The sequence below is a fragment of the Schistocerca nitens genome, chromosome 2 (assembly GCF_023898315.1).
Source record: "Schistocerca nitens isolate TAMUIC-IGC-003100 chromosome 2, iqSchNite1.1, whole genome shotgun sequence".
NCBI classification, from domain to species: Eukaryota; Metazoa; Arthropoda; class Insecta; order Orthoptera; family Acrididae; genus Schistocerca; species Schistocerca nitens.
This window is the reverse complement of record NC_064615.1, coordinates 33274486-33301533: the sequence shown is the minus strand read 5'-3', so window position 1 is coordinate 33301533 and position 27048 is coordinate 33274486. Positions and strand designations below refer to the sequence as shown.

Here is a 27048-nt window from a genome sequence, read left to right as displayed (position 1 = left end):
ATATTGACAATGATGTGGGAATAATGTACATTGCTGCTCACAATGTTTATAAATTTTTGTGTAAGGAATAGTAAGTATGATATCGCACCCCTGCAAGAAAAGTGACGCAAGTCAATAAACGGAAATTTTTAGTTTACGTCAGTGAAAAATACGTTTTAAGTGCCCCAAAGTGCACAAAAAATACCTCTACCTCGCAGTGCATCGTCTACAGGACTGTTGTGTCAGTTTGGCTGTAGGCCACTTCATTATTTGCCCCTGCAAGAACAAATTGTTGCTACTGGCAGGTGTGCGTCGGCCATTCAAGAAAAGCGCCACATCCATGAAAGCAGTTTTGACGATTACAGCTGTTGTAAATATTACGAAATTTGTAAATATTACGAAATTTCGTGCGTTGCAGCGTATAAGAAAACACTGGAAATTTCTGCAGTAATGAAAGTTCATAATGAACCCCTTATTCCTGCCTAAAGTAATCCTACATTATATAAGCCCATTTACGATTCTATGTTTTCGTAATCAGTTTTCTTTAAATTGTACCTAATTGATGTTCCTTATCAAATTGTATTAATTTTCATAAATATTACTTTACACTTTTCATTTTACTAGAACAACAATTTCAATTTATTTTTCATATTTCATTCTAACTTAAGTATCGATTTTGCCTCATTGATGTTCCAATGTCGTATTGTGTTACAGCAAGTTTAAAAAATATATTATTTGTGGCGAAAAAGTGGCATAAGTATTACATGAGGGGTCATAACGAAAACAAAAAAAAAATCTTTTAGATAAGCAAGAGAAGTGACGCGTCTCAAAGAACTAATTAATAATAACCTGGTAGCATTCCACACGCGATGAAGAGTTACATATCCATATCACTGCTGCACAGAATGTAATGCTATTTACTACCAAAAATACATACTTGAAATTAAGAGGAAGCGTACACTATTTCAAAGTAAGTTTTATAGAATTCTTTAAGTCGATTTTTTTGCAGTTTTAGTTGTTCACTGTTTTTTCCGATGTGCGATGTGCCTGTTATCACAATACAAATCGCACAACTTCCCGCAATCAGAATGTAGGTAAAGATGTCTAAATTCAAGGAAGTGAAGAGTACTTATCTGCTATTATTCTTCAAGAAGAGTTATTGAAATAACGTTTAGGTCGTATGTGTAACAGAATCGTTCACGCAGTGCGGATCAATTACGTTCGAAAGGAAGCAAAATGTGTACAAAATTTTAATATAACTAAAAAATTTTCCGCTTTTCCAAGTCTGGTGAAGCTGTAACGCAGTACATCATCATAGATGGTAGCACTGTTATTTCGCAAATATTAAGCAGTATATTGTCTGTTGCATTCATTTATAATATATTTAAGATTGTTGTTGCAATTTTTCCGTTTTGGAAATATCAATATTATGTAAAAGCTGCATATATGCGCGTCTTCTCTGTATATATATATATATATATATATATATATATATATATATATATATATATATATGTGTGTGTTTGTAAATTATTGTGTCAGACTAATATGTTTTAGTGCTTATGTTCTAAGCAAGATAAAATTCCCAGGTATGATACGTTGTAAAGCTACCCAAAAATGAAAGTATAAGGAACGTTCTTCTTCAATTCGAAACCTAACGCCAATCCCAGTAACAGAAATCAAATTAATTACTCATTGGAAAGAGGTTACTGTAAGAGACAGACAAAATTCGTAACAAAACTATTACTAACCTCGCTACAGGAATTAACAGAGCTTGCGACCGTGCCAGCAGTGAATAGCAAACGTTCGCCGGTCGCCGCAGAACTGTTCTACGAAAGGCATTCATCTCTACATCAGGATGACAGAGGGAGCCACGCGAACGTGGAGGCATTGGGAAGGCAGGGCGGACTATCTGGCGTTTTCAAACACTGCTGTTTCTTCATCGTCGCTGCCACCGCCGACTTCGCCGATGTCGCCGCACACTTTTCGTACGAGTGCAAGTAGGGGCATTTTCTACCACAAGGAGCTCAACACTAGCACACGTCAGCGGTACTACGTGGGTATACACATCTAAGGCGTTCGGGAAATGAACACTTACTTGCGGGCAATAATTCGCAAACACATATAATCGTTCTTGGAAGCACTATCGCCCATGGTACACGCGTACACGCGCTTCACGAAACAGCTCAACCGATGGTGCGGTTGCGCCGCCACGTAGAGCATTGTTACGGCGCGGCCGAGCCTAACCCATATCGCGAGTCATTCGGCGGGCTGGATTCGCGAAGCGCTCCATGACGGGCCACCGGCAGTACGCACGGTCGACTGTTGACCGTCTAATATTAGGCGTCGCGGCTGGGAACGGGGAGCATAATGGGAGGGGCGCCGCCGCAGGGCTGTGCCAGGTGGACCGAGGAGCGGCTGACGGAGGGCACGCGCCGTTTCGCCACGGCTGCGCCGGGCCCCCGATAACAGGCCGAGCGCCTTCTCTGATGGCAGAGTACGACGCCACGTTTAGAGCTTGAATTTAATCACTTTTGTACACAATACCGTCAAGATGTCATGTTCATCTGCATCTGCAGGGCGCAGCAAAAGGGTCCGACGACTTATAGTGGTGCGAAATGTATTCGCAGTTGGGAATATGAATAACCATCCGTTGCATAAGTGAAGAACGACAACGAAAATTTGTATCGTACCGGGACTCGAACCCGGTTTTCCCGCATTAAGCGAGCGGTCGCCTTAACAGTTTTGGCCATCCGCGCACGACTCACGGCCACAATCAAACTTCCATATATCGTTGTGTCTGCGTCACAACCTGTACTCGTACACATAGTACGCAATTCCCGTACGGGGGAGGACATCTTAATTGAAAGTAGCTGCTTGGTCTCGACGGATAAATACAATACTGTAGTGCCTGTCTTGCACGCAGGCCGAGCTGTTCTAGGCGCTGCAGTCTGGAACCGCGCGACCGCTACGGTCGCAGCTTCGAATCCTGCCTCGGGCACGGATGTGTGTGATGTCCTTAGCTTAGTTAGGTTTTAGGATTTAGTTGTTCTAAGTTCTAGGGGACAGATGACCTCAGAAGTTAAGTCCCATAGTGCTCAGAGCCATTTGAACATGCATCGTTCTTCTTAACAATACAGGTACTACAGTATCGGACTTTTAATTAATAACATCTCGCTTGTTACACAACGTTCTGACATGTTTACTGATGCATTATTCTGAGGTAAATTTGACATTAAAGAGCCATAAAAATCCCCCCCCCCCCCAATCCACATATATATATACACTCCTGGAAATGGAAAATAGAACACATTGACACCGGTGTGTCAGACACACCATACTTGCTCCGGACACTGCGAGAGGGCTGTACAAGCAATGATCACACGCACGGCACAGCGGACACACCAGGAACCGCGGTGTTGGCCGTCGAATGGCGCTAGCTGCGCAGCATTTGTGCACCGCCGCCGTCAGTGTCAGCCAGTTTGCCGTGGCATACGGAGCTCCATCGCAGTCTTTAACACTGGTAGCATGCCGCGACAGCGTGGACGTGAACCGAATGTGCAGTTGACGGACTTTGAGCGAGGGCGTATAGTGGGCATGCGGGAGGCCGGGTGGACGTACCGCCGAATTGCTCAACACGTAGGGCGTGAGGTCTCCACAGTACATCGATGTTGTCGCCAGTGGTTGGCGGAAGGTGCACGTGCCCGTCGACCTGGGACCGGACCGCAGCGACGCACGGATGCACGCCAAGACCGTAGGATCCCACGCAGTGCCGTAGGGGACCGCACCGCCACTTCCCAGCAAATTAGGGACACTGTTGCTCCTGGGGTATCGGCGAGGACCATTCGCAACCGTCTCCATGAAGCTGGGCTACGGTCCCGCACACCGTTAGGCCGTCTTCCGCTCACGCCCCAACATCGTGCAGCCCGCCTCCAGTGGTGTCGCGACAGGCGTGAATGGAGGGACGAATGGAGACGTGTCGTCTTCAGCGATGAGACTCGCTTCTGCCTTGGTGCCAATGATGGTCGTATGCGTGTTTGGCGCCGTGCAGGTGAGCGCCACAATCAGGACTGCATACGACCGAGGCACACAGGGCCAACACCCGGCATCATGGTGTGGGGAGCGATCTCCTACACTGGCCGTACACCACTGGTGATCGTCGAGGGGACACTGAATAGTGCACGGTACATCCAAACCGTCATCGAACCCATCGTTCTACCATTCCTAGACCGGCAAGGGAACTTGCTGTTCCAACAGGACAATGCACGTCCGCATGTATCCCGTGCCACCCAACGTGCTCTAGAAGGTGTAAGTCAACTACCCTGGCCAGCAAGATCTCCGGATCTGTCCCCCATTGAGCATGTTTGGGACTGAATGAAGCGTCGTCTCACGCGGTCTGCACGTCCAGCACGAACGCTGGTCCAACTGAGGCGCCAGGTGGAAATGGCATGGCACTCCGTTCCACAGGACTACATCCAGCATCTCTACGATCGTCTCCATGGGAGAATAGCAGCCTGCATTGCTGCGAAAGGTGGATATACACTGTACTAGTGCTGACATTGTGCATGCTCTGTTGCCTGTGTCTATGTGCCTGTGGTTCTGTCAGTGTGATCATGTGATGTATCTGACCCCAGGAATGTGTCAATAAAATTTCCCCTTCCTGGGACAATGAATTCACGGTGTTCTTATTTCAATTTCCAGGAGTGTATATATATATATATATATAATCGTATGGCTAGGGTCCACCTGTCGGGCAGACCGTTCGCCGGGTGTCGGTGTTTCAATTTGACGCCACTTCGGCGACCAGCAGTCGATGAGGATGATAGGGTGATGATGATGACAGCACAAACCCAGTCCCTGGGCGGAGATATTTCCTCGAACCCGGGCCCAGAGGATTGACAATCTGTCACGCTGACCATTCAGCTACCGGGGGCGGATATATTATTTTTCCTAACCACTTAACCACACTTTTCACACGTATCACTTACTGCCTTAAAGAGTCGCTGTTGGGGTAGAAACTACCTGCCTATGAAAGTGGAGGGGGTGAAGGGGAGGGGTAAAAGAGAATTGTAGCCCACGACGCGTGAATACCCAGACTTTATTCATCCAGTATTTGTGACTGAGAGCATTTAATGACTTTCAACAGACTTGACACAAAATACGAAACCTTTACGAAACCTTTTCTCGCTGATAACCCCCACAAAACGATGAAAGGTAAAAACTTTATCGCTTACTACATTTAGATTGTTCATGCAGTAAAACTGCCCCATTAGGCGTGACGTTCGCTACTAATTCTACTCGTGACACTTTTTCACGCTTTGTTCACACACACCATTGAAAGTACCTGCAAAATTATATCATTCTACAAAGTCCAGGAGATATGATGCCCTAAGCTCTGAGATGCGTGATAATTGCCGCATCATATGTGACATTTAAATTTATTTATTTGTTAATAACTCAATTCGCAGCACATATGGCGCTGAATGTACCTAGAAAATTGTAGCATTGTACGATACATAGTTCACGACATATGACTACACAAACATTTAGCTGAGTGAAAACGAAACGGCAGGGTTAAATTCGCTACAAATACAGGCGAAATATGTGTATAAATATGGGTGAAACATATTAAATATATATGACATGTGCGTACGCGGGAAAGGTCACGGGTAAAAATCTCCTCCTAAAGCCCTGGATCGATATGAAGCAAACTTAGTGTTGTGTCTAGGCAAGACAGCCTAGACACAATGAGAGGAAGCCGAAAGGCACGCGCTTAAACTCACGCAGGCTGGCGTGAGGTCTGAAACAGGATACGTAATGAATGCTATAAAGAAAAGTACGTAGCTTCTGGAATACTTTAATCCATAATCGGTGTACATCGCTCTTGTACAGATATAATCTCCATTTCACTATACAATGGTAATGGCGCCTTGCTAGGTCGTAGCCAATGTAGCTGAAGGCTATGCTAACTATCGTATCGGCAAATGAGAGCGTAATTGTCAGTGTGGCGTCGCTAGCAAAGTCGGCTGTACAACTGGGGCGAGTGCTAGTACGTCTCTCTAGACCTGCCGTGTGGTGGCGCTCGGTCTGCGATCACTGACAGTGGCGACACGCGGGTCCGACGTATACTACCGGACCGCGGCCGATTTAAAAGCTACCACCTAGCAAGTGAGGTGTCTGGCGGTGACACCACACTTAGTACTTGCCATCTGGAAAGAAATACTGTGATGGTGTTGGGATAGGGTTGATAACGTGAAGAGAGAAGGGGGTGACGAAGAGATGGACAGACAGTGGACCTAGAAACAGATATGGGGAAGGAGGAGGCGGAGAGAGAAATTGGAGGGGGAAACAGACAGAGAAATGAAAGAGGAGGATATGGACAGAGAGAGGACGGAGGAGATGGAATGAGAGAGGTGGAGCAGGAGACAGACAGAGACAAGGAGATTGAGGAGGTGTACACAGGGGGAAGGAGTAGACAGGGTGGACCACTGAAACGTTTCAGCCCAAATATCTCTGAAACAAAAGTATATATTTGAGAAGGACTTTCACTGGTATGAACGTAAGGCAGGGACTCATGAAAATAAATACTATGAGATATTGTAAAACGTGGCAAGTATTAGTTTCAACACAAACTTATCTTTTCTTTTCTTTTTTTTTAATGGACACTCCGTATTATTTCTTACGCAACCAATGACATCAAAAATCACAAAAAGAATTGCATTGGTCACATCGCAGTACAGTTTCATCCCGAGCAATTGGATAGCGAGTTTGACGCTTGAAATAAACGAAACGCGCCGCTATTGCGCACCTAGAGATGCAAGCGTGAAGCCCACGTTGCCCGTAATCGCGATGCGACTGACGTACGTAATCTTACTTTCACTGTTGTCACGAGGGCCGAAAGTAATAACAGGGTCTCCCGCCACACAAACACTAATATGTGACGATCACGCTTGCGTCTCGGGATGTGTAGTAGCAGGGCATTCCGTTTATTTCAAGCGTCAACTTCGCTCTGCAGTTTTTTTGGGGTGCAGTTGACGTATTATGAGGCAAGTAACATCATTCTTTTTGTAGTTTTTTCATGTTATTGACTGCATATGAAATAATATGGGAGCCCATTAAAAACACACCTGTTTACATTGTAGAATGTTTCTTAGTATTTATTTTCATTAGCCCCTGTCTTACATCCATACCAGTGAGAGTCCTTTTTGGATATCTATTTTTGTTCCAGAGATATTTGAGCTGAAACTTTTAAGTGGGCCACCCTGTACATATATGTATCCATTTGGTTCATGATAAATATGGTCTACATGTAACAACGTTTTAACTTGTCAGATACTGTTCCCAGACGATGCAACTGTGTTATACAGAGTATTTATAATACTGTTATTAAAGATAGGAAAACTGAAGTGTTAACTGCCCTTCATGTACAGACTGCTGGTAGCAACTTAAGAACGTAATGTTGGTTGCCTGTATTTTGCGAAGCGGCATGTGTTCTGGAGACCCAGTAATGGTAGAAGGATGCAATACGACGACAGATTTATCTCAAAGTGAACGCATTTCTAATAGATACGCGGATGAGCACCAAGACTGCAACAACATGAGGGAGCATGGAAAGACGTCAAATTGGCATAAAGTGCACTTCGTACTTTGGTATTCACATTATTAGCATCTCAGCACATCTGTACAAATTTGGTACTAGTAAAGCCATACACGTACATTCTGCATACAGGATCGTCAGGAACATTCCGAAAAGCTTGTAAGGGTGTTGCAGGGCAGGTTGCGCTGAGAAATGATAAGAAAAGAATTCGATACGTTGCGATGTTTCTGAGTTAATTAACATGGAAGTCAGCCAATCAGATCGTTGCACTTTCAAATTCAAGCGGCCCGCCAGAGCCGGTGTCGTCAAGCATGTTGTTCGTTTTGTATCCTCAAACCGAACAAGAGAGCGATATAGAAGCTGGACGTGGGACGATAGCAAGGCTCGAACCCGAGCCAAAGGATGAACAGCCTCGTGCGCTATCATCTACGCTACGACAAAACTGAAACTCATTATATCCGGCAGGCCGCTTATACTTTGGCATCCAATGGCCTGATTGGCTAACTACAATGCTAATTAACTCGCAAACGGCGCTACTTGTCGTATTTTTTTCTTAACAATTGTTTCTTAGCAGAGCCTACCCTACAACATACTTACAAGCTTTGCAGACTGTTACTGACCTATATAAGGAAAGATTACGCAACGTATTTGTATTTGTGATATCACATTTGAATGTTATTCATGTGTGAGAAGACCGCGTTCTGCATTCTGTAAGAAGGAGAAACATTTACGAGAGTGTGTAGGTATTCGATAACGGCAGGATCTTGGGCTCAAGAGATAGCGGATAATCATTTAGCTGTATTTCAGCTAGGTTTTATTAGGATTCCATGACCGTCATGTCTATATTAAGTTGATTGTTTCGGGGGAGACATATTCGGCGCCATGCACTATTTCATTGGCCCCTATCAGACTAGCAATCAAAAGGATAGACATATCCTATGCAGGGTCGACCCGTCACGTGACGCATCTTAATCACGAAATGCGCTTGTTCGCAGCAAGACAAGTATTTATACGGAGAGCAGACACCGTGACCTCCACCTGAGACAGGTGCTCCGACAACAGTGGATGCAAGAGTGACACCATCATTTTATCACACGAGTCGCGGTACGGTGTACAACATCAACATGATCATATCCATATGTGAACGTTCCGAGGAGAATGAATGTTGGCAGATTCCATCCAATATCGTCACATGGACCCAACACCAGTCAACGGCCTTTCTGATTAGCGTAGCCGGTAATTTTTACTTTTCTGATGTGTTAAGGCCGGCGGTTGTACGCTACCTTCGAGGTCTCTGTGACGTTATCTTCTAACAGCATAACGTAAGACCACAGGGCCTGCTCTACCTCGATACTAGTGCGTTCTCCAGAGCTCTGTGCCACTGAAAATATATGAGCATGTGTTGTAGAAAAACTGACAAGTCACCAACCGCCAGCCACTGCGACTGATGGTCCGTGACATGGATTTGAAGCAACATGTGAAGACTCCTATTCGTTATCCAGGCTCATTTCGACACGATTGATAGGCAGGGTGGAGAAGCTGTTGCTTTCAGAAGACTCAGAAATACCTGGTTTTTCAGTCTGCAAGTCCCAACTTCATCTAAAAGTTTCTTCCTACTACCCAGTATAAGTAAAATGTCGTTATTTGCTTTCCTTCCTGGGGTTTTTAATACCTAAGTGTGGAATATAAGCACTAATGTAACGTGGTGACGGGTACATTAGGCATCAAAAGTAATCTGAATGTGCCTGGAGATCAGCAACTGAGTCCAGTGATCGTAAGGGTTCAGCAATGTGGTGGGTTAGTGATGTTTTGGGCCTGTATCGTGCAGGGTTGTCCATCGCTCAGTGATCTCACGCGACTAGCGCCTGACTTCTTACACCTGGTGGCTGTGCCTCGAAGTAGGTCTTCGTGGTGCTATCTTTGAACAAGCTAACAAAAGACAATTTACTCATCATGTCCTGACTTACTTCGATGCAGTGAGTATTCGACTGTTGCCCAAGCCAGCACGTTCTCTGGATCTCTCACCCACTGAGACCGTCTGGTCACAGGCACGTCACAAATCGCCAGCCACTATTATTGATGAACTTTGGCACAGAGATGAAGGAGCAGTGAATGACAAAAGGTACCCCTGTCCGGCATCCAAACTAAGTTCGATTCGATTATCCAACCTGCGGTGTCACCGCCAGACACCACACTTGCTAGGTGGTAGCTTAAATCGGCCGCGGTCCATTAGTACATGTCGGACCCGCGTGTCGCCACTGGTAGTGATCGCAGACCGAGCGCCACCACAAGGCAGGTCTCGAGAGACGTACTAGCACTCGCCCCAGTTGTACGACGACGTTGCTAGCGACTACACTGACGAAGCCTTTCTCTCATTTGCCGAGAGACAGTTAGAATAGCCTTCAGCTAAGTTAATGGCTACGACCTAGCAAGGCGCCATTTGTAACATTGCATGTATCTCAAGATAGTCTCACTTGTATCATCAAGAATGCTGTATACAAATAAGGATTAAAAGTTAAGTATATTACATAGCTACGTTCTTTTCTTTATTGCATTCATTACGAATCCTGTTCCAGACTTCGCGCCAGTCGGCGTGTGTGTACGTGTGCCCTTTCGGCTACCCGTCACTGTGGACTGGCTGCCTTGTCAGTCCACTACACAACCGTGTCAGAGCTATTTTTGCTGCTAGGGGTGGCACGTCTGTGTACTAAATTTCGCACCTTTATACCCACAAATCATCTACAAATTTAATCATGCATTCTTCCTAATAAAATATATACTTACAAAAAGTAAAATCTCGTCATTTGCTATCGTTCCTGGTGTTGTAACTGTAATGGCCAGCATTGAACTCAAGTGAACGATATGTTCTCTCTGATCGTACTGGGTATTCGGAAGGCAGCAGGGTTCGTACTCTGGTTACCCATGGTTATAAACGGTAGATTACGAGCTTCTTGATCCCATCCTAGACTAAATGAACTGGAACAGCGTCTCTAATAGCAGTGATGTCGACGGACCTCAAATTTCAGTTCTTATGCTGCCCTTAAAATTTTTTGTTCCTTCCTACATACTATTATACCAGTCATGCGCGCCACGTAGTGTGAGAATGCTGATTAAATCTTCTGTGATTTGAATATTAAAAATTGAAAATGCAAGATGAGAAATTGACTGATGAAAAAATAGAGGAAACTGAGTGTATACTATCAGACACCTGTTAGTGGATATTAACACAGGGCGCGTCCAACATTTGCCTTAATGAAATCTTAAACTCTGTTGGGGACACTTTCAGTGAGGTATCCCTCAAGGCCGAAACCAAACTTCTTAAGTAATAGAACCCAGCACGTTGTCCTCGATGGTGAGTGTGCATCGGAGGTGAGGGTATCATCTGGAGTGCCCCAGGGAAGTGTGGTAGGTCTGCTGTTGTTTTCTATCTACATAAATGATCTTTTGGATATAGTGGATAGCAATGTGCGGCTGTTTGCTGATGATGCTGTGGTGTACGGAAAGGTGTCGTCGTTGAGTGACTGTAGGAGGATACAAGATGACTTGGACAGGATTTGTGATTGGTGTAAAGAATGGCAGCTAATTCTAAATATAGATAAATGTAAATTAATGCAGATGAATAGGAAAAAGAATCCCATAATGTTTGAATACTCCATTAGGAGTGTAGTGCTTGATACAGTCACGTCGATTAAATATTTGGGCGCAACATTGCAGGGCGATATGAAGTGGGACAAGCATGTAATGGCAGTTGTGGGGAAGGCAGATAGTCGTCTTCGGTTCATTGGTAGAATTTTGGGAAGATGTGGTTAATCTGTAAAGGAGACCGCTTATAAAACACTAATACGACCTATTCTTGAGTACCGCTCAAGCGTTTGGGATCCCTATCAGGCCGGATTGAGGGAGGACATAGAAGCAATTCAGAGGCGGGCTGCTAGATTTGTTCCTGGTAGGTTTGATCATCTCACGAGTGTTTCGGAAATGCTTCAGAAACTCCGGTGGGAGTCTCTAGAGGAAAGGAGGCGTTCTTTTCGTGAATCACTACTGAGGAAGTTTAGAGAACCAGCATTTGAGGCTGACTGCAATACAATTTTACTGCCGCCAACTTACATTTCGCGGAAAGACCACTGTTGTGTACATAGTTCCGCGTAGTCAGCATGTACACAACTTTCCCACTAGAGCGTGCCCCGCTAAGCACAACAGCGCAGGCGCAGCGCTCGTCCGTCTCCGCACTACGAGATGGCGCTGCCATAGAGACGGACCAAATCCTGCTTCCGCCAATCCGTGTAGTAATATGTAACGCAGCCAATGAGATTGCTGCTAACGTAGAACCTTTTCTCCTCGTGTATCACACTCGCGCAGTGATACATGAACGCGCGAGATATTATAACGAGTGTACAGACCTCCGATTAGTCAGTCTGCATGAGTCTGTACCAGTCTGTACGAGTCCTACATTTGTCTGTACCAGTCTATAGTCAACTTTCAGCCTGCGCCCAATAAGATTACCATATTCCTGTACATAGCCATGAAGATAAATGTGTAGACACTTTTGTCAAGTATCAGAGATGTATGTGAGAATAAGATTAACGTACGAATACCAAAGGAACTGCACATTGTCAGTTGTAAATAGCATCCAGAACCAAGTTAAGTAATTTTTATGCTTGTTATTATTTTAATAAATGTGTGTGAAAATTAATCAAGTTCTGTTTAAAGATGGTCACCATCAATCTGCTACTCCAAGCGTGCAAGTGGCATTTCTATCGTCTGACCTAACGGCAGAAGATAAACACGCCGCGATAAGACCACGAGACATATTTCTGACACTCGCCTACTTCGTTAGAGCGACAATTCAAATAATGTGTTGGTGTGTGTACTGAAGGTCTTACAGTACGCTCACCACAACCACAAAGATAAGAGAGACCAGGGCTCGTACAGAGGCATATAAGCAGTCATTTTTCCCTCGTTCTATTTGGGAGTGGGACAGGGAGAGAAGATGCTAGTTGTGGTACGAGGTACCCTCCGCTACGCACCGTATGGTGGATTGCGGAGTATGTATGTAGATGTAGATGTAGATGTAGATGATCCAGAAAGGTAGTCATCTTGAACGCATGGGTCTGGAGTGAAGTCTACTTTCCAATTCACACCATATGTAATCCATTGGGTTCAGGTTGGGACTTACGGCAACGCAGTTCATTTCATTATTGTTATTGTCCGCAAACCATTACCTCACAAATGTGGCTTTATGATAGGCTAGATTGCCACTCAGATGGAAACAAACAGCTCCTCCGAATTGTTCCTCAACTGTAAGCAGTACACAATAGCGTAAAATGTGTTCGTAACCTTCGGCACTTAACGTTTTCTTAAGCGCAGTGAGGGGACCACACCCTAACCAGGAAAAACACCTGCTCCGTTCTTCACTTCTGGCAGTACATACAGTCATGGAAGTAAGTATTCATACAGTAGGTGGTGGCAAACTACGATGGTGTGTTGGGATAAGTAAATCACCCACAGCGCCGATACGAATAAGTACGATGATGTAGCGTCAGATAACCATGTTCTTGGTAATGAAGCTTCCCGTATGCCATGAATCTATTCTGGGGAAATAAAATATGTTACACTCCGCACGGTCTACGACAGGGCAAAATGTATTCATACAGCGGACTACTTTCAACCAAACAAACGGCTGACGCAGCCCCGGAGTGCATGCCACACTTGTGTAGTCGTGTGGTGCCCGTGAAGCAAGAGCACGTCGGACGTAGGTACCGTGGAGCAGCAGAATGGGCCGCAAGGTGAAGGATACGACCATTGAGGAACGAAACATCGTTGTCGCCCAATATCTTCAACACAAGTCGTATGCCGAAATCGTGAACATCATAGGATGAAGCCGAGCGACTGTGCAATCTATCATTAAGCGATCTAAGGACAGACATGTAGTAATAAACAGTGAACGACACGGTCGTCCACAGAAGCTTAAGAGAGACCAGAATGCTAATAAGAATCACCAAGAAAAACCCGAAAACTACAGCGTCGGCACTATCAGCATATGTACATGACCACTTCCGAAAGGGCGTCACTCCAACGGCTGTTCGTACCATTTTCACTCGTTCGGGCTACAGAGCCAGGGTCCCGAGACGAAAGCCCTACGTCAGCAAAAAGAACAGGAAGCGGCGGATGGAATTCGCGAAACAGCTTGTATCCACGACAGCAGACTTCTGGGATACTGTATTGTTTAGTGATGAAAGCAAATTTAATATCGTGCACAATGATGGTAGGTTCTTGGACTGGAGAAGACCGAGTACAGACCTAGACCGAAACAACATTAAACCCGCGGTGAAGCACGGAGGTGGTGGAGTGATGGTATGGGGCTGTATGTAACCCTCCGGTGTCGGAAAATTAGTATTTGTGGAAGATGCCATGGACAGATTTGTGTATATGAACATTCTCAAACAGAACTTGCAACAGAGTGTTGACGCCTTGGGTCTTCCTAGAAATTATTACTTCCGACAGGACTATGATCCCAAACATAAGGCGCAAATTGTCCGGCTGTGGTTGCTCTACAACACTCCACACACTCTTCACACTCCAGCTCAGAGACTGGACCTGAATCCCACTTGTGGAGTGAGCTGGAAACACCAGTGAGAAAACACATCCGTAGTAAGGCCTCTTTGAAAGAGGCTCTCCCTCGAGGATGGGAAGGTATCACGTCGGAAACAACAAGAAAATTGGGCCATCCATGCCACGGAGGTTGCGAGAAGTAATACATCGGAAGAGTAAGCATACGAAGTATTAAACATGTTCTGGCTTTGTTAGAAGTGTCATTTTTTGTTGGTGTGTGAATACTTAATTCCCAGCGCTGTAGAGAACTTGGCAGACGTTTTTGTATATTATTTGGTAAAGGCTTGTTCACTCTCGTTCTACACTCCTGGAAATTGAAATAAGAACACCGTGAATTCATTGTCCCAGGAAGGGGAAACTTTATTGACACATTCCTTGGGTCAGATACATCACATGATCACACTGACAGAACCACAGGCACATAGACACAGGCAACAGAGCATGCACAATGTCGGCACTAGTACAGTGTATATCGACCTTTCGCAGCAATGCAGGCTGCTATTCTCCCATGGAGACGATCGTAGAGATGCTGGATGTAGTCCTGTGGAACGGCGTGCCATGCCATTTCCACCTGGCGCCTCAGTTGGACCAGCGTTCGTGCTGGACGTGCTGACCGCGTGAGACGACGCTTCATCCAGTCCCAAACATGCTCAATGGGGGACAGATCCGGAGATCTTGCTGGCCAGGGTAGTTGACTTACACCTTCTAGAGCACGTTGGGTGGCACGGGATACATGCGGATGTGCATTGTCCTGTTGGAACAGCAAGTTCCCTTTCCGGTCTAGGAATGGTAGAACGATGGGTTCGATGACGGTTTGGATGTACCGTGCACTATTCAGTGTCCCCTCGACGATCACCAGTGGTGTACGGCCAGTGTAGGAGATCGCTCCCCACACCATGATGCCGGGTGTTGGCCCTGTGTGCCTCGGTCGTATGCAGTCCTGATTGTGGCGCTCACCTGCACGGCGCCAAACACGCATACGACCATCATTGGCACCAAGGCAGAAGCGACTCTCATCGCTGAAGACGACACGTCTCCATTCGTCCCTCCATTCACGCCTGTCACGACACCACTGGAGGCGGGCTGCACGATGTTGGGGCGTGAGCGGAAGACGGCCTAACGGTGTGCGGGACCGTAGCCCAGCTTCATGGAGACGGTTGCGAATGGTCCTCGCCGATACCCCAGGAGCAACAGTGTCCCTAATTTGCTGGGAAGTGGCGGTGCGGTCCCCTACGGCACTGCGTAGGATCCTACGGTCTTGGCGTGCATCCGTGCGTCGCTGCGGTCCGGTCCCAGGTCGACGGGCACGTGCACCTTCCGCCGACCACTGGCGACAACATCGATGTACTGTGGAGACCTCACGCCCCACGTGTTGAGCAATTTGGCGGTACGTCCACCCGGCCTCCCGCATGCCCACTATACGCCCTCGCTCAAAGTCCGTCAACTGCACATACGGTTCACGTCCACGCTGTCACGGCATGCTACCAGTGTTAAAGACTGCGATGGAGCTCCGTATGCCACGGCAAACTGGCTGACACTGACGGCGGCGGTGCACAAATGCTGCGCAGCTAGCGCCATTCGACGGCCAACACCGCGGTTCCTGGTGTGTCCGCTGTGCCGTGCGTGTGATCATTGCTTGTACAGCCCTCTCGCAGTGTCCGGAGCAAGTATGGTGGGTCTGACACACCGGTGTCAATGTGTTCTTTTTTCCATTTCCAGGAGTGTATATACCAGCATAGCTGCATTGGCGACTGGCCAATGTGTATAGTGCATATCCAATTAGTGTTTTTGGTTTCGTAATGTCAATAAAGGCAGTTTTACTTTTCCCCGCTCTAGTGTATGAACACTTATTTTCATTACTGTATGATGACGGGTAACGTCCGCCTCTCGTAACATGTGGTGGTCGATTCTGCACTTTTGTTGTTGTTGTTGTTGTTGTTTATTTGGCCTTTGAGTGTGTACTCAATTTAGCCATCGGCAACACATAGTGACAATGTACACATAATTGAATAAACAAATACAGAAATGCATATTTACAAGAATAAAAAGCTTAACTGTTACAGTTTTGTACATAATGTTTTAAAAATTGAATTGAATTGAATTGGAAAATAATTAAAAGTGTTTTGGCTTACAATTCACACCAATTCTGAAATATCTTCATCAGCAAGACATATTTATAATTTACGTACACCATTACAACCTACAGATTGTAACCAGTACTCTTGATGAAGTTAACGATCACTTTATATAGACGAACGTCTTTAGTACACAAAAGAGAAGAAGCTGATTGAGGTAGATGGTAGCCCATACTCAGCAATGGCTTCAGAAAGACCAACCGTTCACGGTCAAATTTGGGGCACATAAATAAGATATGGTTGACATCAGCTTCCGACTCAGGATCACACTCACATGCCGGTGAACTGTAAACGTTGATCCGATGTAGATGTTGTGGGAAAGAGGCATGATTGAAGCGGAGTCATATGATGATAGAAATCGTGGATCGGTCCAGATGTGTCCTCATGAACCACGGCTGTGAAGGGATCCGAGGTTGTAGCACGGCGTAATAACCGCCTTTTGTCTGTTGAGAAACGTTCCACATTTCCTGCCATTGTTGTCTTGCGTGATCCTTGACTTCATGTAAGTACTCTCTATAAGGAAGGTGCAGATCCAGGACGGTGCCTAAGGTTGCCGCTTGTTTGGCTAATGCATCAACTTCATCATTATAGAGGATACCAGAGTGGGAAGGTACCCACAACAAATGGACCGTCCGGCCCGTGCGTGTGCTGCGAATATATTCAGATATCACATCCAAGATATAACTGTTGGTTGTTTTGTTCCATCGACTGTACTGAATGTTTTTAAGAACGCTTTGCGAGTCAGATACTATCAATATCTTGGGGAAGGAAGTGCTAGAGACAAACTTAAGTGCTTCCAAAACTGCCACTGTCTCCGCCGTAAAAATGGAAGTGCTCGTAGGCAGTTTGAAGGTTTTGCGGATCTGGATCTGAGGGCAGAAAAAAGCGCATCCTGTACACTCTTCTTGCGAAATTTTGGAGCCATCGGTATATACACAGAGAAAACTCGACCATTGTGCTTGAACGAGACGATTGAAGCCAACGTTGAGATTAGTACTGTCCAGCCAGGTCGTACTTAAATAATGGACTGGGATATTGAAAATGTGTTTCACGATACTTTTGATCAGATGATGTAGACGGCGCAGTACCCGCCAAGTGAGGTCAGTACTAGGAAGAGTGGAGTGTGGCCACGGTAGCCAGACGGGGCGGCCTGATCCCGCGGTGGCCAAGGCCGAGCGGCGCGCGCCAGCGCGTGACGCAGCAGCCGGCAGCCGGCAGCTGGCCCGCCACCACGTGCCGCAGAGGGCGCGCTCTTGGCTGTGGCCGCCGCCGCCCCCGCCTCCGCTTTCATCTCACGCGCCCCCGCACTCGCTCTCCTTCCTCGTGTCGGAGCCGCAACACAAAGAAGCCGCGGAATCTCTTTCGACACTGGTGAGAACCTCAATAACAGACGGTCACAACGCAGTATCGGGCTCCGCCGGCCGTTACTTCTAGATAAGCTCAAGTACTGTGGTAGGAATGGGACAGTGCTCCAGTGTTTTATACCATACCTAACTGGAAGAGTGCAGAAAGTTGAAATAAGCAGTTCACAAAATATGCAAAAAACTGGTGATTTCTCAAACCGGGGAACAATCAAGAATGGGGTACCGCAAGGTTCGGTCTTGGGTCCTCTGCTGTTCTTTGTACATATTCATGACTTGCCATTCTATATTCACGAAGATGCAAAGCTGGTACTTTTTACCGATGATGCAAGTATAGCTATCACACCCAATAGACAAGAATTAACTGGTGAAATTGTAAACGATCTTTTTCAGAAAATCATTAAGTGGTTCTCTGCAAATGGGCTCTCATTAAACTTTTCTAAAACACAATATATACAGTTCCAAACAGTAAATGGAATCACACCATTAATAAATACAGACTTCGATCAGAAATCGGTAGCTAAGGTAGAATATTCAAAATTTCTACGTTATGCATTGATGAGGGGTTGAACTGGAAAAAACACACTGAGGATCTGCTGAAACCTTTGAGTTCAGCTACTTATGCTATTAGGGTCATTGCAAATTTTGGCGTTATTCATCTGAGTAAGTTAGCTTACCATACCTATTTTCATTCTCTGCTTTCGTATGGCATCATATACTGGGGTAACTCATCATTGAGATAAAAGAGTGTTCATTGCACAACAGCGTGAAATCAGAATAATTCCTGGAGCTCATCCAAGATCATCCTGCAGACACTTATACTGTAGCCTCACAATATATATATTCACTTATGAATTTTGTTATTAACAATCCGAACGAATTCAAAAGTAATAGCAGTGTAAATGGCTACAACACTAGGAGAAAGGATGATCTCCACTACTCAAGGTTAAATCTAACTTTGGCTCAGAAGGGGGTAAATTATGCTGCCACAGAAGGCTTTGGTCACTTACCTAATAGCATCAAAAGTCTGACAGATGGCCATATAGCACTTAAAAGGAATTTTAAAAAAATTCTTAATGGCAACTCCTTCTACTCATTAGCTCAATTTTTGGATATAGTAAGTGAGTAATTTCCCCAACCCCCACAAAAAAATTAAAAATGTTAAGTGTCATGTAATATTTTGTGTAATGTAATATCTTGTATAGACACCTTTTATTAACCTGACACGTTCCACATCATTACGAAGTGTCGTATTCATGATCTATGGAACAAGTACTAATCTAATCTCTAATCTATAATCAGGTGATAAAAGTCATGGGGTATCTCCTCATATCGTGTCGGATCTACTCGTACTTTTGCCAGTTGTAGTATAGCAACGCGTCATGGCAGGAACTCACTAAGAGAGGGAAGTCCCCTGACGAACTATTGAGCCATTCTCCGTCTATAGCAGTCCATAATTGCGGAATTCTTGGCGGTGCAGGATTTTCTGCACGAACTGACATATCGATTACGTCCCCATGTCGCGCGATTCGGGTGGATAAGCCATTCGCTAGCATTGTCCATAATGTTCTTCAAACCAGTTGCGAACAACTGTGATTCGGTGACATGGCGTATTGTCATCCATAAAAATTCCATCGTTGTTTGCGAACATGAAGACATGAGTCGCTGCAAATGGTCTCCAAGTAACCGGACATAACCATTTACAGACAATGATGGGTGAAATTGGACCAGAGGACCCAGTCTATTCCGTGTAAACACAGACCACACCATTAGGAGCCACTACCACCAGCTTCCTCAGTGCCTTTTTGGCAACTTGGGTCCACGGCTTTGTGGCGTCTTGCACCGCACTCGAACCCTGCCATCAGCTCTTACCAACTGAAGTCAGGATTCATCGTACCGGGCCACGGTTTTCCAGTCGTCTACGGTCCAACCGATACGGTCACGACCCTATGGACCATATAGCCAGATTTCGCCGCACTGTCCTAATCGATACGTTCGTCGTACGTGCCACATTCATTTCTGAGGTTATTTGACGCAGTATTGCTTGTCTGTTAGCACTTACAACTACGAAACGTTCTCTCGGTCCTTAAGTAAAGGTCGTCGACCACTGCGTTGTCCGTGGTGAGAGATAATGCCGTAAATTTGATATTCTCAGCACACTCTTGACACTATGGTCTCGGAGTAATGAATTTCCATACGATTTCAGAAATGGAATGCCCCGTGCGTCTAGCTCCAACTACCATTCCACGTTCAAAGCCAGTCAATTCTCGTCGTGCGGCCATAATCACGTGGTAAACTTTTTCCCATAATTCACCGGAGAACAAATGAGAGCTCCGCCAGTGCACTGCCCACTTACAGCTCGTATACGCGACACCACCAGCCATGTGTGTTAACGTCGCTATCTCATGACTTTTTTCACCTCGATGTATTTCGGCACCGAACAAAGCAGAGCAGGGTGTAAAACACTGGACTCGTTTTAGGAAGATGTGAGGACATAAGACCTTCCCATCCACTCCACTGACGTATAGTTACGTTCTGGGTTTCGCAAGATCAATTCAGGTGAATGCTGGAGAGATTTCTTTGAATAGTTGTCCCTCAGTTTTCTTCTTCATCCTTGTCCGTTTGAACTAACGTTCCACCTGTAATGATGTCAACACCGAAGACCCTGAATATTTTAACAACCCTACCCTCCTGATGATGGTGCCGATTTCTCGCAGTATATAGTTCAAGTCCTCGCCGTTACCATCCACCTTAGGTTTCCAGTCATTTCTTTAAATCGCTCCAGGAAAATTCCGACTTAATGTCAAGAAGCACACCCGATTTCCTTTCTCACCCTTTTGTAACCCGAGCTTGCGCTTCGTCTCTAATGACCGAGTTCTCTACGGGACTTTAATATTACTTCCTTCCTTCCTTCCTTCCTTCACGATGCAGAGGGAACTCGACGCCGAAAATAAGTGATGATGTTGGACCATTGCACGTAATTGATGAAGTTTGATCGGGATAGGACCAAAGGCGCAATTCCCGCTCCGATACAAAGTTGTATCCCTCTGGGTCGACTTGGGTGACCTGAAAGATTGGGAGAAGTACTCATATAAATCTTAACCCATTTCGTAGTGATGGAGATTAAGTTCAACAACGAGTATTGAAACCTCGTAAGTAGGAATGAAAATTTATGCTACTACGTAATGACAAGTAACATCTTGTCCGGTTTGCTTCAGATTTTTACACGATACTCTAATAAACGTTCGGACGGTCGTAGGCTATATGTAGAGAGGACACGTTGCTAGCAAAAATGTACAATAGTACTTGACCAATTTATTTCAAATATTTATATGATGCACTAATAAATATTCGGAGAATATATATATATATATATATATAAAGAGAAAACGTTGTTAGCAAAAATCTCGATAAGCTATTGACCGATTTACTTCAAACTAGCGAGGACACTCTGCGTTGCCCAGGTGTTCACTTATAGCTGTGCGTCCGCGCCTATACCACGTGGCTTCTGACCTTGTGCTCAATGTTGATGACGTCATATCTCCTCAACTATGTGGCGTACAATGATATTTTTTAGGTACATTCAGCGGCGTATGTGGATACTGTCTACGAAATTTATTGCGAATAGAGCTAGTAGCAAAGAAATAATAAATTTGAAAGTCATGTATGATGCGACAGTTTTTAATGCATCTCATTGTTTATGGTGGTGTGTATCCTGAGCTCTGTGTCGTGGAATAGCATAATTTTGCCCTTTCATTCAGTGGTATAAGTGCATACCGTCTGTAAAATGTGTCACGAATACAGTTTGTAGTAAAGAAGTAATAAATTATAACGTCATGCCTCATAAGGCACTTCTAGTACCTGAATAGCAGAAAAGCTAAGCGATAAACATTTTTCCATTCATAATTTTACAGGGGTTGTCAGCGAGAAAAAAAATTCGCAAACGTTTGAAATTATGTGTAAAGTTAGTTGCAAGTCGCAAATCCTCCCATTCTGAATTACTGGATGAAGGAAGTCTGGGAATTCGCGTGTCTACCCTTCTTTTTCACCCACATCCCCACGCCTTTGATAGATAGGTGGTTCTTGACCCCACAACGATTGTCCGCTACATGTGTACCAAGTTGGTAGAAACTGGTCCAGTGGTTTAGGAGGTGATGTAGAACATACATACATACATGTGTGTACACATACACACATCCATTCATCTATTGTTAAAATATGGCATACCAATATATATATATATATATATATATATATATATATAGAGAGAGAGAGAGAGAGAGATTTCTAGAGATTTTTGCTAAGATGTCTAGAAGTTATTGAGAGATTTACTTCTAATTTTACACAATGCTCCAATCAACATTTGGGTGCACATAGGTTGCATATTTCGGTGGATATAAAATCACGTAAATAAATGTACATTATATGTGATACGTAAGAGTTGTTAACAAAAATCCCAGATAGGTCTTGAGCGACTTACTTCAAACTTTTACACAACACTAGTAAACATTCAGAAGGACATAGCAAACAACAGTGTAGTACAGGTTTTCTATTAGAAACGATTGCAAGAAAGAAAGTACTGTGCTGTGAAAATGTACAGTTTCGTTGTCTTCCTCGCAGTCATTTTTAATTGGATAGCAGGGCATTTAAACCATTAGACAAATAGTTTCTCCCATATGTATTCTCCTCCCTCTATATAATTTTAAACAAAAACTGTGCACACAACTATGTGCTGTCCTGTTTTCTTCCTCGCAGTCCTCCTTGCATATAATTTTAAACAATACTGAGTACAGAACTATGTGCTGTTTTGTGTTCTTTCTTTTAGTCAGTTTTAACATAAAGCGGGAAAGTTGCATTTATAGCTTATCGGTTTATGATTAGAATACTACTACGGAATCTTGAACGTCCAAAGCTTAGTAATTCGCCTAATTTTAATCAGCAAACTGGTAGGATTACAGTCACTGAAGCTACTTTCCACACAGAACCAGTAGCAGGATAGGTATCTCATACCCCGTACGCTAATGATACCAATCGATTTATCCACTCATTAAAAGACACTTCAATACGATTCGAGGGTTCGTAGACAATAACAAGGAACAAAACTCGAGGTCTAACAGAGGAGGGAAGAGGAGATGGACAGAAGGTAGGTGCGGGAGGCGGGGGGTGGGCATAGAGAGAAGAAAGGAGGAGATGGTCAGAGAGAGAGGGAAGGAAAACTAGGAGGAGAGGGATAGGAAAACGAGGTGATGTACAGAGAGGGAGAAGGGGGCGGGAAGGTAGTGGACAGAGAGGGAGAAGAGGAGGAGGTGGACAAAGAGGGAGGAGGAACAGAGAGACGGGGAGAAGATTAGGACGTATGTCAAATTTCCGCAATTGCGAAGCATTTACGGGCTCCCTAGTAAATTACAATTAGACTAAAAAATGGACCCAACGAAAATTGTAAAAATTAGAAATGAGATCATAGAACGAATTGTTGAAGGCTGCTTGAAAACGACGAGTAAGTAGACAGAAAGAGAAACAAACAGAATAGGAAAATGGTCTGGAGTGCTTTTGGTAAACAGTGTTAAAAACTAAGTTTCAGAAATATCTCAAAAGAAACATACTAATGTGCATCCTACTTCATTATTTGAGGCTACCTTTCCTCTTGATTTCTCTACGTTAATATTTGCGCTCACGTGTTACTAGCCGTTACGTGCGTTATCAGTGTAACTGTAAATACCCACCTAACTCTAAATGGATACTAGAATGGGAACGAGTCTCATACAGCAGGTCTAGCAGTGCTGAATCCCTGTAGCAACTAGTGCCTTGCAGTGGTACCGCCTACTGCGTATGCAACCCTCAAGGAGCCGCTTACAGGAGCACAGACTATCGAATAAACGAAAGAAACGTTCCATGCGCTCATTCATTGCTTAACGTTCTAGACACCATTGAAATCGCAGCATCCTGTGTTATCTGGGGGGGGGGGGGGGGGGGGTACAGTAAAAAGGAGCGAAAGAGAAAGGCAACGTGCGAATACTCTGCAGAGCTTGCCCTTTTCCTAGCTCATATTTAGCAAAAATCTTCATCGTACTGAACAGTTCCATGTAACTTAAAAAGAGAACTGGCCACTCTTGGTTATAAAAAGGGTGCAGCAAATTACAGATTAATATCCTGAACGACCATGTTTGGTAGTATCCTAGGGTATAAACTGATATCTAGTATTTTGATTTATCTAGCGGAAAATGACCTTCTACTCCAAAGATGTACGTCTCTCGATGGCTGCAAAGACTTAAGAAGTTTATATCCCTGATGCTCATGTGCATGTGCATGATTATATCCGTGCATCAACTGGTTATTTCACTTCTACATCTATGACCTGTAAGACGCCTTACGATATGTGGCGAATGGTACTTCTTCCCTTTCCTGCGTCATAAGCGAATAGTGAAGGGGGAGATCGATAGTCAACAAAGCACCGTATAAGTTCGAGTGCACTGCGTTTCTCGTCATGGTTATTCTGCATTATTTATGCTGATGAAAGCAATGTGCTATCTGACTCTTTTTGGGACGTAACGTCTCGGAATTTTAGATAAGAATAGATATTATGGACGCTGTGATAATAGTAAAATAGCCACAGGTATTTTTTTAACACTTTTTAATGTGCGTTTTGAAAATATCATCGTCATATACAATTAAGGGAGACAACTAAAGTGTGCCATGTGGAACAGGATAGTACACTTATGGTGTCTGTTCCCTTAATTGAATCTGATGATATTTTCGAAACGGTTATTGAAAAGAGTGATCACAAAAATACGTTCGGCTATTTTACTATTATTACAGCATCCATGATAGCTGTTTCCATACTCCTAGCTAGTATCAACATGAGCGCACACCGCAACCGCGATTTTACATCGCAAATGAAATCTCAGAATTTTAGCAGGAAATGTCTTTCCATTATATTTCTAATGGGAAACGTAAATATCAAATTAAAAAGTAAAAAATAATAGTGGTATTAAAACTTGGAAAAGGAAGTAACAGATCTGAAAGCCAGAGTCCAACAGCCCTACTCGACATAATCTGCAAACTGTTAGAATGACTCATCCTCAGCAGGATTAGCCATACAATGTTGGAATCAGTTCCACCTGAACAAGCCGGCTTCCGAACAAACAGGAGCCGCTGGGACGGCGTTCTCTAAATACCTCTACCGAAGATGGATTTCAGAGGTAACTGGAATCATCTGTGGTATTTTTAGAGTTAACAGTATATGACGCTATATGGAGGGAAGGATTAATACGTAAGTTCTTTCATATTATTCCCTGTCGTATGGTCACTAGGAAATACGCTTAGCAACAGAAAATTCCAAGTGATTATTCGGATTATATGGAGCAAGCAAATCAAAACTGAATAATGATCTTCCTCAAGGCTCTATCTTCGCTTCTCTGCTGTTTAGTTGATAGGCGTATAACACGCCGACGACTGGCTCCTAGCTTCACAAGGGAATTAAGAAAACGAAGGATCCTCTAACGAATGATTTGGCTGCACTGGGTGACTGTTTCCGTAAATGGAGGCTCTAGCCCAGTTCAACTGACCAAGGATTCATGCTTCCACCCAAACAATAAACTTGCAGACATGGAATTCAGCATTCCTTTAAACGATGTCACATGAATTCGGACAGAACGCTAAGCTAAGCTATGAGGAACTCATGACAAACAGAGCTACAAAGCAGCGTACAAGAAATATTATACAGAAGCTGTGCTGCACTACAGCAAGAAAACAGACATCGAACTAAGTCACACAATGTGAATGGTTTCGGAGACGATTATGAGCACTACGTTCACCACAACTGCGAAGAGAAAGCACTGCTTGAAGAATTTAGAAAGATTCAAAACAATCAATAACTTCCTTTTCATTTGTTCTCTGGTTATACAAGTATTAAACGACTCAGCTCTAGAAAACCACCATTTACGGAACCTACATTCTTAGAAAATAACAACTATGATGTTGTCTGATACTGAAACAAAGGCTAGGAGGATACTGCAACTGCTGATCCCAAGACATATCTCTGAAAAACCACCTGGCTTTGATTACCCAAAAAAATCCCTGGGTAATTCTAAACCGAATTAGAACCAACCATGAGAAATATACGGACTCATTGTATAAATGGAAACTAAACCCATGTCTGAAGTGCGACTATGAAGGAGAAAGGCAGCATATACCGCACGCTTGTTCATTAAGAGCTTGCACGAGACAATTTGAAGACTTCCTGAGTACGACTAATCGTTCAGTAAACTGTAATTGTGACCAAGACGAACTCAACCCGCGTCACTTTTTTTTCTCAATTTTCTATCTCGTCTATCAATCTTAGGTCTCTTAGGTCGAAGGACACTAGATTGACGAGCAACACCGAAGAATCAATAAAAGGAGGATTTTGTACGTTATTTCCTTTCCAGTTTAGGCCGCTCCGGATCCATGCAGCTAGATACCTGGGCACTATTATATGCTGCCCTATGGTTCTCATGGAGAAACAGTGCGAACTGAATGTCTAAGAAAAGATTTTTGCGGAACCACTCTTAACTACTACAGAGGACATTTTAGTTCTTCAGAAAGAAAATAACATGAAAGCGTTATAAATTTCCCTTCTTGCTACAATGGATTGACATCAATATGCCCTTTCCAATTTGTCTCAATATCTATCGTTTCAGCGTTAGTGTGTTGATTGGAAGGAGGAACTGTATCACGACTTTTCGCAGAGAAAGAATTACATACTACAAGGCGACAACGTTCGATCACACCGAGTTTGATCCGTGAACGGCAAACATTTCTGGGTGGTCAGCTCGATCTCCCAAACTGGCTCCCATAGAGAATATTTATGATACTCTCGGAAGGCGTGTTGCTACCCACATTGTTTATGACTAGTCCCTTGCCACGATAAAAGCAGAATTGTAAGAAAAATTTAATTTGTTACGTCTGGAATTAGTAGATGCCTTGATTCTCAGCGTTTGGTGAGAGAGTGCTGTTGTACGCATATAGAGTTGTAAATCTGCCGTAGTCCATCATAGACTGTCATGAGAGAGGCAGACTACGGTACATTTTCTAGTAGCCTTGGTCAGTTAAGATCGTAACCGTGTTATCTATACATCAGATATGTTGCATATCTACTGAACGTTACCTCATCTCGATCGTTTTACTTGTCTGTGCCATCAGTGCCTTACTAGATTCCCTAGAAACCGGAAGCGAAGAACCGTCTAGAACTGAGTGGGGATGTAAGGGCCACGTAACGTAACGAACATTTTTGTGCTATGTAGTTATCCTCCTGTCTGTTGCTTGAAACTAGACAGTATTTAGTGCAAAATTGAAACTCCCAATTTTAATCCGGGTTTTGTCCGAA

The 27048-nt window shown here is 44.2% G+C and overlaps 1 protein-coding gene across 5 annotated transcripts in view; it reads right to left on the bottom strand.

Moving 5' to 3' along the window:
* Nucleotides 1-27048, bottom strand: part of LOC126235694 (G protein-activated inward rectifier potassium channel 3-like) — a 690709-nt gene that overhangs the window by 473557 nt on the left and 190104 nt on the right. For 3 of the 5 annotated variants that reach the window (XM_049944438.1, XM_049944439.1, XM_049944442.1), the window contains exon 1: nt 1731-2214. The exons of 1 other annotated variant lie outside the window; for it this stretch is intronic. In XM_049944438.1, coding sequence (XP_049800395.1) covers nt 1731-1870 — 140 coding nt within the window. In that variant the 5' untranslated portion in view covers nt 1871-2214. Of the gene's footprint in view, nt 1-1730; nt 2298-27048 lie in introns of those variants that run through there. One more of the 5 variants, XM_049944440.1, reaches the window with a different exon arrangement.